The sequence below is a fragment of the Ascaphus truei genome, chromosome 2 (genome assembly GCF_040206685.1).
Source record: "Ascaphus truei isolate aAscTru1 chromosome 2, aAscTru1.hap1, whole genome shotgun sequence".
In the NCBI taxonomy this organism is placed as follows: Eukaryota; Metazoa; Chordata; class Amphibia; order Anura; family Ascaphidae; genus Ascaphus; species Ascaphus truei.
In genome coordinates, this window is record NC_134484.1 from 468,579,771 (window position 1) to 468,591,089 (window position 11,319).

Genomic DNA, 11,319 nt, shown 5'->3' on the forward strand with positions numbered 1-11,319 from the left:
CTGCTCTCAATTCTATTATATACACACACACGTATACTGTATACACACACGCACCGCTTTGCACGTATAGATGCATGCACACTGCTCTGTACGTATACACACTACAGGCAGTCCTCGTTTTACAACGCTTCGCTTTACAACGAATGGCTTATCCAACGCTATGCAATGCATACCTATGTTCATTTATACAACGCCAAAACGGCTTATCCAACGCTCTTACAACGCTTTGCAAAGTTGTTTATGTGTATATAATATCTATATTATACTATATAATATATTATATTTTTATATTATGTTATATTATATATATAATACAGTATATACACTATATAATTTGTGTGTGCTGCATATCTTATTGCCTGCGTAAAATATTTTGTGTATTTTAGCATTAAAAATGCCTTCAGGAACGGAACCTTTCATTTAAACAGTGTTCCTATGGGAAAACATGTTTCGCTTTACAACGTTTCGCTATCCAACGCCATTTTGAGTAACGCATTGTGTCGGATAACCGAGGACTGCCTGTACTCTGCATGTGTACACACTGCTCTGCACGTATACACAATGATCTGCACGTACACGCGCGCGCACACTGCTCTGCGCGTATACGCGCGCGCACACTGCTCTGCACGTATACACACTGATCTGCACGTACACGCGCGCACACTGATCTGCGCGTACACGCGCGCGCACACTGATCTGCGCGTACACGCGTGCGCACACTGCTCTGCGCGTATACGCGCGCGCACACTGCTCTGCACACTACTCTGCACGTATACACACTGATCTGCGCGTACACGCGCGCGCGCACACTGCTCTGCGCGTACACGCACGCGCACACTGCTCTGCGCGTACACGCGCGCGCACACACTGCTTTGCGCGTATACGTGCGCGCACACACTGCTTTGCGCGTATACTGCTCTGCGCGTATACGCGCGCGCACACACTGCTCTGCGCGTATACGCGCGCACGCACTACTCTGCGCATCTACGCGCACACACACTGCTCTGCACGTATACGCGCACGCACACACACTGCTCTGCACGTATACGCGCACGCACACACACTGCTCTGCACGTATACGCGCACGCACACACACTGCTCTTCACGTATACGCGCACGCACACACTGCTCTGCACGCATACGCGCACGCACACACACTGCTCTGCACGTATACGCGCACGCACGGCTCTGCACGTATACACGCGCGCACACACACGGCTCTGCACGTATACACGCGCGCGCACACACTGCTCTGCACGTATACACGCGCGCACACACACTGCTCTGCACGTATACGCGCACACACACACGTACACACCCAGCTCTGCACGTATACGCGCGTGCACACTGCTCTGCACGTATACGCGCGCGCACACACTGCTCTGCACGTATACGCGCACGCACACAAACTGCTCTGCACGTACACACTACTCTGCACGTATACACACGCGCACACACTGCTCTGCACGTATACACGCACGCACACACTGCTCTGCACGTATACACACGCGCACACACTGCTCTGCACGTATACACACGCGCACAAACTGCTCTGCACGTATACGCGCGCTCACACTGCTCTGCACGTATACACGCGCGCACACACTGCTCTGCACGTATACACGCGCGTACACACTGCTCTGAAATCTCCCCTGTTCATCCCCGTGTCTCCATCGCCCTGGGTGACCACCACTCATACTACAGTATGCTCCTACACTCACACTGCCCCGCGCACTCCTGTCTCCGTCACTCTGCACACAGGCCGATTAGATTGCAAGCTCTTCAGGGCAGGGACATCCGTGTCCATCTTATCACACTCCCCCGCATTGTGACTGTACGGTCTGCAGCTCGCTGCCAAGCGCCGAGTGCCCGCCCGGGGGTCTCTGCAGGCAGCAATGGCTCAGAGATACCCCCCCTCCCTGCCCCGCAGGGCCCCCCCTGCCCCCCCGCAGCACCGCTCGCCTCCTACCTGCGCTGCCGCTGCTGCGTCCCCCTCTGGCGCCGGCTTCTCGGGGTCCCCCCTCCGGGCTGCCGTGACGCTGAGCCTGTCCCCCGCCGTCACCGAGCAGATCATGGGGGCGCCGCGCGGGGGGCCTCGCGCCGGCCTCGCACAAAGCTGGCGGGGGGGCCGCACGCGTCGTCCCGTCCCCCCCAGGTGCACCCGCCGGAGGTGGGGGGGTGCAGGGTCGGTAGGCCCAAAAACGAGCCTGTTTCGGTGGCTGGGGATTGAGAGGAAAGCAGGAAGTTCCACCCTCTGTCTGACATCAGGAGAGCGGAGCTGGGCCGTCCCTGCGCCCTCCTCCCCCTCCCAGCTCATGCATAAGTAGCAGGGAACTCCCCATCTCATGCACAGCACCTCTGCCAGCACAGCCCTCCTCTCCCAAATCTGCCAGCCCTCCTCTCCCAAATCTCCCAGCACAGCCCCCCTCTCCCAAATCTCCCAGCACAGCCCTCCTCTCCCAAATCTCCCAACACAGCCCTCCTCTCCCAAATCTCCCAACACAGCCCCCCTCCCCCAAATCTCCCAGCACACCCCCCCTCTCCCAAATCTCCCAGCACACCCCCCCCCTCTCCCAAATCTGCCAGCACAGCCCCCCTCTCCCAAATCTGCCAGCACAGCCCCCCTCCCCCAAATCTCCCAGCACAGCCCTCCTCTCCCAAATCTCCCAGCACAGCCCCCCTCTCCCAGCACAGCCCTCCTCTCCCAAATCTCCCAGCACATCCCCCTCTCCCAAATCTCCCAGCACAACCCCCTCTTCCAAATCTCCCAGCACAGCCCCCCTCTCCCAAATCTCCCAGCACAGACCTCCTCTCGCAAATCTGCCAGCACAGCCCCCCTCTCCCAAATCTCCCAGCACAGCCCCCATCTCCCAAATCTCCCAGCACAGCCCCCCTCTCCCAAATCTCCCAGCACAGCCCCCCTCTCCCAAATCTCCCAGCACAGCCCCCCTCTCCCAAATCTCCCAGCACAGCCCCCCTCTCCCAAATCTCACACCACATCCCCCCTCTCCCAAATCTCACACCACAGCCCCCCTCTCCCAAATCTCACACCACAGCCCCCCTCTCCCAAATCTCCCAGCACAGCCCACCTCTCCCAAATCTCCCAGCACAGCCCCCCTCACCCAAATCTCCCAGCACAGCCCCCCTCTCCCAAATCTCCCAGCACATCCCTTCTCTCCCAAATCTCCCAGCACAACCCACCTCTCCCGGCACAGCCCTCCTCTCCCAAATCTCCCAGCACAGCACCCTTCTCCCAAATCTTCCAGCACAGCCCCCTTCTCCCAAATCTTCCAGCACAGCCCCCTTCTCCCAAATCTTCCAGCACATCCCTTCTCTCCCAAATCTCCCAGCACAACCCACCTCTCCCGGCACAGCCCTCCTCTCCCACATCTCCCAGCACAGCCCCCCTCTCCCAAATCTTCCAGCACAGCCCCCTTCTCCCAAATCTCCTGGCACAATCCCCTTCTCCCAATTATCCCGGCACAGCCCCCTTCTCCCAAAGCTCCCGGCACAGCCCTCTTCTCCCAAATCTCCCGGCACAGCCCCCTTGAAGTCCCTGGCATTATTGGGGTATAAAGTCCCTGATATTATTGGGGTATAAAGTCCCTGATACCAATTACGGGTATAAAGTCCCTAATTGTGGTTGTTTATCAGACTGGTTTACGCTCTCCTGGACACAGCAGATTTATTATAGAGTATAAGTGTTGTATTATAGAGTATCAGTGTTGTATTATAGAGTATCAGTGTTGTATTATAGAGTATCAGTGTTGTATTGTAGAGCACAAGCGTTTAAATTACAGAGTTTTTTTTCTTTTAGATCTTCTGTATAAGTTTCCTTTGTATTGCAATCATTTCATTTTTATATAAACTAATTATGGGTACTAACACTAGTAAAAATCTGGGAGGTAAACCAGAGTTTATTAAGTATAAAACTAACAAAAAGACTAAGAAAAATAAAAATGTAGGACAGGTCACCGTTTGTAGACGGAAACCAGGTCAACGCCCCAAAGAATTTGTTGTACAGATTGTCGGAGATTATTATGTTGATCCGTTTGTGGACAATTTGTCTGGGTGGACTGAAGCAATGGGTTCCACTAGTCCGTTTCCAAGAGACGGTGCCTTTGATGATTTTCATATGTTGATGCTCAGAGGCACTTGTCTGGGGGATCCTGACTGGTTGTAGTTTGGTCCCAACCCAAAGTGGAATATGAAATATATGCGGGAATCTGCCAATGCATGGGTTAAAATTGCCCCCTACGCGTGTGAAATGTCACCCGATAAAATTGTGTCCTCCGCACCTCCTACCTCCTTATATATCTTCCCTGCACACTAGTTTATCTCAGGAACCCTTTTCGGATGAGGATGTTTTATTAGCAATAACACCCCGTGTTGACCCCAGTCCGACTGTGAGTCGCAGTGAGACCCCTCCACCCCCTTCGGGTTTGGGTACGCAACAAATATTCTCCACTTATGTTAGTGAGGGTACCCGAGCTAAAATACAAGCTGCTCTGCAACTGGCTGCTTCTAAAACTGGTCTCACTGAGTTAGTCAGCCCTCAAAAGAGCAGTAATAAGCCATGGACCATGAGTAGTCCTAGAGGTCTCTTACAACCCATACCCGATTATGTGGCACCTTCAGCCCAGGTTGACACTGTTGTTACAATGCCATTTATGACTGTGGGCGACCAGTTGATTACTAAACCCCCTGATATTATGACTCTTAATTCATGGACAAAGACTCATGGGGTACCAAAAACAAAGGGCGACCTGAATTGTATAATACAGGAATATGTAATACACCTTGTTGACACGTTGAATGGCATTTATGGTGATGTATCTATATCTATTCCTTGTCCCACAGGTACGCCAACACACCCTTTCAAACCAGGTGACACGGTCCTGGTCAAGCAACTGTTCAAAAACAAGACGCTGGATCCTCCCTTAGGCAAACCAGCCACCATCATCCCTGTCACCCGTACTGCAATCTTGACAGAAGACAGCCCAACATGGATACACGCAAGCCGTGTGAAGACCGCACCAATTGGTTCCCGTGGTCCACCCATCCTGGACCCGTCGGCAAGCTCCTAATATTTACCATGTGGTTATCTATTATAATAGCTATAATCTGGGGACTATTTGCGGGACTAACTGCCTGTTATATGCAACACACGGAGACATACACATATATAAATGTATATGTCCCCCACCATAGTAGGGAGAGATGTCAACCTTTGCGGTTCTCTCAGACCACCCATATATTCATCTCTAATCGTCACACGAGATACCTAGTAAGAGATACGTTTCTGCACGCCCGTGGTCTTTTGGAGGTTTCTTCCCCCGGGAGTTTTTCCTCTCCTGAGTGGTGAGCAGAAGAATAAATGGGTTTGGTCAAATAGTTGTTCTTTTAGAACAAAAGGAGGGAATTGAAGGGGTTAAAATTATATGTCAGCTCTACAAGTCTCAGGGATTGAAAGGGTGAATATAATCTGCTAGCTTTATCTTTCTTATACGGGCTGTTCCAGTACTGAGAGAATTAACTCACTATGCTAATTGTAATCTTTATTTACTTCTGTTGTTCTCAGTCTGTCTTTTATACAATAGCACAAGAGCAGTAAAATGTCCCAAACAATACAGTTGCAAGCTCTTGAGAAACATTCCCTGTATTTCTCTTTGTAATGTAGAAGTAGAAACTGCTGGCCAAACATAAGCAAGATGTAATGATTTACTAATGCTTTGTCCAAAGACACAGATACATAACCTCTACAGAAACTTGTTATTTCTCATTATTAAACATGATATGTTATGTATTAACATGCCCTTAGTTTTCTGTATAAATGTCGGGGCACAACTGAATAAACTTTGAAGTGTGGAAGCAGACCTGTTGTCTGACTCCTCTCTTCCCGAGCTCGTATTTGTCTGTGTTTGGGAGACTGCTAAACCAGTGCTGTCCAAATCACTAAATTGGGTGAAGTGATTCCTATCAAAGTAAAAAAGTAACCCTTTCACGGACTTTCTCCCGTTGTTGTTTTGTTTAGGGAATAAGATAAAGGGGAAGAGCAGCGATGTACAGATAACAGGAACAAAAAAGCCAAAAAAAGAAATGAAGCCGACTTATTTTTCCCTCTTTCTCCTCCAAGGGATAAGGAGCAGCTCAGTGAGTAAAGGTCCAGCGGGTAAAGGCCCGGCGAGTAAAGACCCGGCGAGCAAAGGCTCGGCAGGTAATGGCTCAGTGAGTAAAGGCACGGCAGGTAATGGCTCAGTGAGTAAAGGCGCGGCAGGTAATGGCTCAGTGAGTAAAGGCTCGGCAGGTAATGGCTCAGTGAGTAAAGGCTCGGCAGGTAATGGTTCAGTGAGTAAAGGCTCGGCGAGTAAAGGCACGGCAGGTAATGGCTCAGTGAGTAAAGGCGCGGCAGGTAATGGCTCAGTGAGTAAAGGCTCGGCAGGTAATGGCTCAATGAGTAAAGGCTCGGCAGGTAATGGCTCAGTGAGTAAAGTCTCGGCGAGTAAAGGCGCGGCAGGTAATGGCTCAGTGAGTAAAGGCGCGGCAGGTAATGGCTCAGTAAGTAAAGGCTCGGCAGGTAATGGCTCAGTGAGTAAAGGCTCGGCAGTTAATGGCTCAGTGAGTAAAGGCGCGGCAGGTAAGGGCTCAGTGAGTAAAGGCGCAGCAGTTAATGGCTCAGTGAGTAAAGGCACGGCAGGTAAGGGCTCAGTGAGTAAAGGCTCGGCAGGTAATGGCTCGGCGAGTAAAGGCTCGGCAGGTAATGGCTCAGTGAGTAAAGGCTCGGCAGTTAATGGCTCAGTGAGTAAAGGCTCGGCGAGTAAAGGCTGAGTGTGTAAAGGCGCGGCAGGTAAAGACTCGGCGAGTAAAGGCTGAGTGTGTAAAGGCTCGGCGAGTAAAGGCTGAGTGTGTAACGGCGCGGCGGTAAAGTCTGAGTGTGTAACGGCGTGGCGAGTAAAGGCTGAGTGTGTAACGGCACGGCGAGTAAAGGCTGAGTGTGTAACGGCACGGCGAGTAAAGGCTGAGTGTGTAACGGCACTGCGAGTAAAGGCTGAGTGTGTAACGGCACGGCGAGTAAAGGCTGAGTGTGTAACGGCACGGCGAGTAAAGGCTGAGTGTGTAACGGCACGGCGGGTAAAGGCTGAGTGTGTAACGGCACGGCGAGTAAAGGCTGAGTGTGTAACGGCACGGCGAGTAAAGGCTGAGTGTGTAACGGCACGGCGAGTAAAGGCTGAGTGTGTAACGGCACGGCGAGTAAAGGCTGAGTGTGTAACGGCGCGGCGAGTAAAGGCTGAGTGTGTAACGGCGCGGCGAGTAAAGGCTGAGTGTGTAACGGCGCGGCGAGTAAAGGCTGAGTGTGTAACGGCACGGCGAGTAAAGGCTGAGTGTGTAACGGCGCGGCGAGTAAAGGCTGAGTGTGTAACGGCACGGCGAGTAAAGGCTGAGTGTGTAACGGCACTGCGAGTAAAGGCTGAGTGTGTAACGGCACGGCGAGTAAAGGCTGAGTGTGTAACGGCACGGCGAGTAAAGGCTGAGTGTGTAACGGCACGGCGAGTAAAGGCTGAGTGTGTAACGGCACGGCGAGTAAAGGCTGAGTGTGTAACGGCACGGCGAGTAAAGGCTGAGTGTGTAACGGCACGGCGAGTAAAGGCTGAGTGTGTAACGGCACTGCGAGTAAAGGCTGAGTGTGTAACGGCACGGCGAGTAAAGGCTGAGTGTGTAACGGCACGGCGAGTAAAGGCTGAGTGTGTAACGGCACGGCGAGTAAAGGCTGAGTGTGTAACGGCACGGCGAGTAAAGGCTGAGTGTGTAACGGCACGGCGGGTAAAGGCTGAGTGTGTAACGGCACGGCGGGTAAAGGCTGAGTGTGTAACGGCACTGCGAGTAAAGGCTGAGTGTGTAACGGCACGGCGAGTAAAGGCTGAGTGTGTAACGGCACGGCGAGTAAAGGCTGAGTGTGTAACGGCACGGCGAGTAAAGGCTGAGTGTGTAACGGCACGGCGGGTAAAGGCTGAGTGTGTAACGGCGCGGCGAGTAAAGGCTGAGTGTGTAACGGCAACGCGAATAAAGGCTGAGTGTGTAACGGCACGGCGAGTAAAGGCTGAGTGTGTAACGGCACGGCGAGTAAAGGCTGAGTGTGTAACGGCACTGCGAGTAAAGGCTGAGTGTGTAACGGCACGGCGAGTAAAGGCTGAGTGTGTAACGGCACGGCGAGTAAAGGCTGAGTGTGTAACGGCACTGCGAGTAAAGGCTGAGTGTGTAACGGCACTGCGAGTAAAGGCTGAGTGTGTAACGGCACGGCGAGTAAAGGCTGAGTGTGTAACGGCACGGCGAGTAAAGGCTGAGTGTGTAACGGCACGGCGAGTAAAGGCTGAGTGTGTAACGGCACGGCGAGTAAAGGCTGAGTGTGTAACGGCACGGCGGGTAAAGGCTGAGTGTGTAACGGCACGGCGAGTAAAGGCTGAGTGTGTAACGGCACGGCGAGTAAAGGCTGAGTGTGTAACGGCACGGCGAGTAAAGGCTGAGTGTGTAACGGCACGGCAAGTAAAGGCTGAGTGTGTAACGGCACGGCGAGTAAAGGCTGAGTGTGTAACGGCACGGCGAGTAAAGGCTGAGTGTGTAACGGCACGGCGGGTAAAGGCTGAGTGTGTAACGGCACGGCGGGTAAAGGCTGAGTGTGTAACGGCGCGGCGAGTAAAGGCTGAGTGTGTAACGGCAACGCGAATAAAGGCTGAGTGTGTAACGGCACTGCGAGTAAAGGCTGAGTGTGTAACGGCACGGCGAGTAAAGGCTGAGTGTGTAACGGCACTGCGAGTAAAGGCTGAGTGTGTAACGGCACGGCGAGTAAAGGCTGAGTGTGTAACGGCACGGCGAGTAAAGGCTGAGTGTGTAACGGCACGGCGAGTAAAGGCTGAGTGTGTAACGGCACGGCGAGTAAAGGCTGAGTGTGTAACGGCACGGCGAGTAAAGGCTGAGTGTGTAACGGCACGGCGAGTAAAGGCTGAGTGTGTAACGGCACGGCGAGTAAAGGCTGAGTGTGTAACGGCACGGCGGGTAAAGGCTGAGTGTGTAACGGCGCGGCGAGTAAAGGCTGAGTGTGTAACGGCACGGCGAGTAAAGGCTGAGTGTGTAACGGCACGGCGAGTAAAGGCTGAGTGTGTAACGGCACGGCGAGTAAAGGCTGAGTGTGTAACGGCACGGCGAGTAAAGGCTGAGTGTGTAACGGCACGGCGAGTAAAGGCTGAGTGTGTAACGGCACGGCGAGTAAAGGCTGAGTGTGTAACGGCACGGCGAGTAAAGGCTGAGTGTGTAACGGCACGGCGAGTAAAGGCTGAGTGTGTAACGGCACGGCGAGTAAAGGCTGAGTGTGTAACGGCACGGCGAGTAAAGGCTGAGTGTGTAACGGCACGGCGAGTAAAGGCTGAGTGTGTAACGGCACGGCGAGTAAAGGCTGAGTGTGTAACGGCACTGCGAGTAAAGGCTGAGTGTGTAACGGCACGGCGGGTAAAGGCTGAGTGTGTAACGGCACGGCGAGTAAAGGCTGAGTGTGTAACGGCACGGCGAGTAAAGGCTGAGTGTGTAACGGCACGGCGAGTAAAGGCTGAGTGTGTAACGGCACGGCGAATAAAGGCTGAGTGTGTAACGGTACGGCGGGTAAAGGCTGAGTGTGTAACGGCACGGCGAGTAAAGGCTGAGTGTGTAACGGCACTGCGAGTAAAGGCTGAGTGTGTAACGGCAACGCGAATAAAGGCTGAGTGTGTAACGGCACGGCGAGTAACGGCTGAGTGTGTAACGGCACGGCGAGTAAAGGCTGAGTGTGTAACGGCACGGCGAGTAAAGGCTGAGTGTGTAACGGCACGGCGAGTAAAGGCTGAGTGTGTAACGGCACGGCGAGTAAAGGCTGAGTGTGTAACGGCACTGCGAGTAAAGGCTGAGTGTGTAACGGCACTGCGAGTAAAGGCTGAGTGTGTAACGGCACGGCGAGTAAAGGCTGAGTGTGTAACGGCACGGCGAGTAAAGGCTGAGTGTGTAACGGCACGGCGAATAAAGGCTGAGTGTGTAACGGCACGGCGGGTAAAGGCTGAGTGTGTAACGGCACGGCGAGTAAAGGCTGAGTGTGTAACGGCACTGCGAGTAAAGGCTGAGTGTGTAACGGCACGGCGAGTAAAGGCTGAGTGTGTAACGGCACGGCGAGTAAAGGCTGAGTGTGTAACGGCGCGGCGAGTAAAGGCTGAGTGTGTAACGGCACGGCGAGTAAAGGCTGAGTGTGTAACGGCACGGCGAGTAAAGGCTGAGTGTGTAACGGCACTGCGAGTAAAGGCTGAGTGTGTAACGGCAACGCGAATAAAGGCTGAGTGTGTAACGGCACGGCGAGTAAAGGCTGAGTGTGTAACGGCACGGCGAGTAAAGGCTGAGTGTGTAACGGCTGAGTGTGTAACGGCACGCCGAGTAAAGGCTGAGTGTGTAACGGCACGGCGAGTAAAGGCTGAGTGTGTAACGGCACGGCGAGTAAAGGCTGAGTGTGTAACGGCACGGCGAGTAAAGGCTGAGTGTGTAACGGCACGGCGAGTAAAGGCTGAGTGTGTAATGGCACGGCGAGTAAAGGCTGAGTGTGTAACGGCACGGCGGGTAAAGGCACTGACTCTGATAACAATGACACAGAGTGTGAATCAGGGGAACCTGGTTCAATTCCTGGTGTCAGCTCCATGGGCGAGTCACTTTATCTCCCTGTGCTTCAGGCACCAAAAACATATAGAGTGTAAGCTCTGCGGGGCAGGGCCTGTTTCTGTAACATTCCTATATGCTGCGTACCGCGCTATACTGTAATTGTGACGCGCTTTGAGTCCCATTGCGAGAAAAGCGATATATGAAATAAAATTATTATTATTATTATTATTAAGACACAGAAGAAGCCGTCTTGGCTTTATGGTCTAATTTGGGACCCTCCATGCACCTGAGAGGCTGCAGTGCATTGAGATTACCACCTTTTATCTTTGACCATTTCCGGGAATGCCCCCCCCCCCCAATATTTTCCTGCTTGGGGGGCATAGAGTGGCCTGATCTAGGTCACAAGGAGAGTGGGATTTAAACCAGTCTCAATGAGGAGTAGCCATCTTTCCTGCCATGTGTTGCAGGCCTCTCTAGCACTGAAGGGGTTCATGTGTTAATAACCAACTGCTGAGAAGTCCCAGGAAGGTGTTGGGTGCCTGAGTGATTTCACTCCATTGAAACCTCAATTCATGGTGCTAAGTGGGACATTCACTGCCACACAATCAACTGCCAGCCTCCTCCCTTAGCACAGAGGGTCTTACAGTAGCTTGT

General features: G+C 53.0%; 2 protein-coding genes across 5 annotated transcripts in view; one reads left to right on the forward strand and one right to left on the reverse strand.

Annotated features, from left to right (window-relative positions):
* The window catches only part of LOC142487975 (uncharacterized), a 45,204-nt gene extending 42,876 nt beyond the window's left edge, over positions 1-2,328 (reverse strand). For all 3 annotated transcript variants that reach the window (XM_075588216.1, XM_075588218.1, XM_075588217.1), the window contains exon 1: positions 1,970-2,328. In XM_075588216.1, coding sequence (XP_075444331.1) covers positions 1,970-2,317 — 348 coding nt within the window. In that variant the 5' untranslated portion in view covers positions 2,318-2,328. The remainder of the gene's footprint in view (positions 1-1,969) is intronic.
* On the forward strand, positions 1,961-6,220 carry LOC142487981 (uncharacterized). Of its 2 annotated transcripts, XM_075588231.1 has the most exons (3): positions 1,961-3,570; positions 4,861-5,097; positions 6,137-6,220. In XM_075588231.1, exon 1 carries the CDS (start codon positions 2,346-2,348, stop codon positions 3,549-3,551), a length of 1,206 nt encoding a protein of 401 aa, XP_075444346.1. In that variant the 5' UTR covers positions 1,961-2,345; the 3' UTR covers positions 3,552-3,570; positions 4,861-5,097; positions 6,137-6,220. The 2 variants fall into 2 exon arrangements, with proteins under 2 accessions (XP_075444346.1, XP_075444344.1); XM_075588229.1 differs by lacking the exon at positions 6,137-6,220 and having other exon boundaries at positions 1,961-3,622; positions 4,861-6,117.
* The last annotated feature ends 5,099 nt before the right edge of the window (positions 6,221-11,319 follow it).

Bases quoted from the DNA above. Each gene is read 5' to 3' on its own strand.
- LOC142487981 (XM_075588231.1), top strand. From the start codon at position 2,346: ATGCACAGCACCTCTGCCAGCACAGCCCTCCTCTCCCAAATCTGCCAG.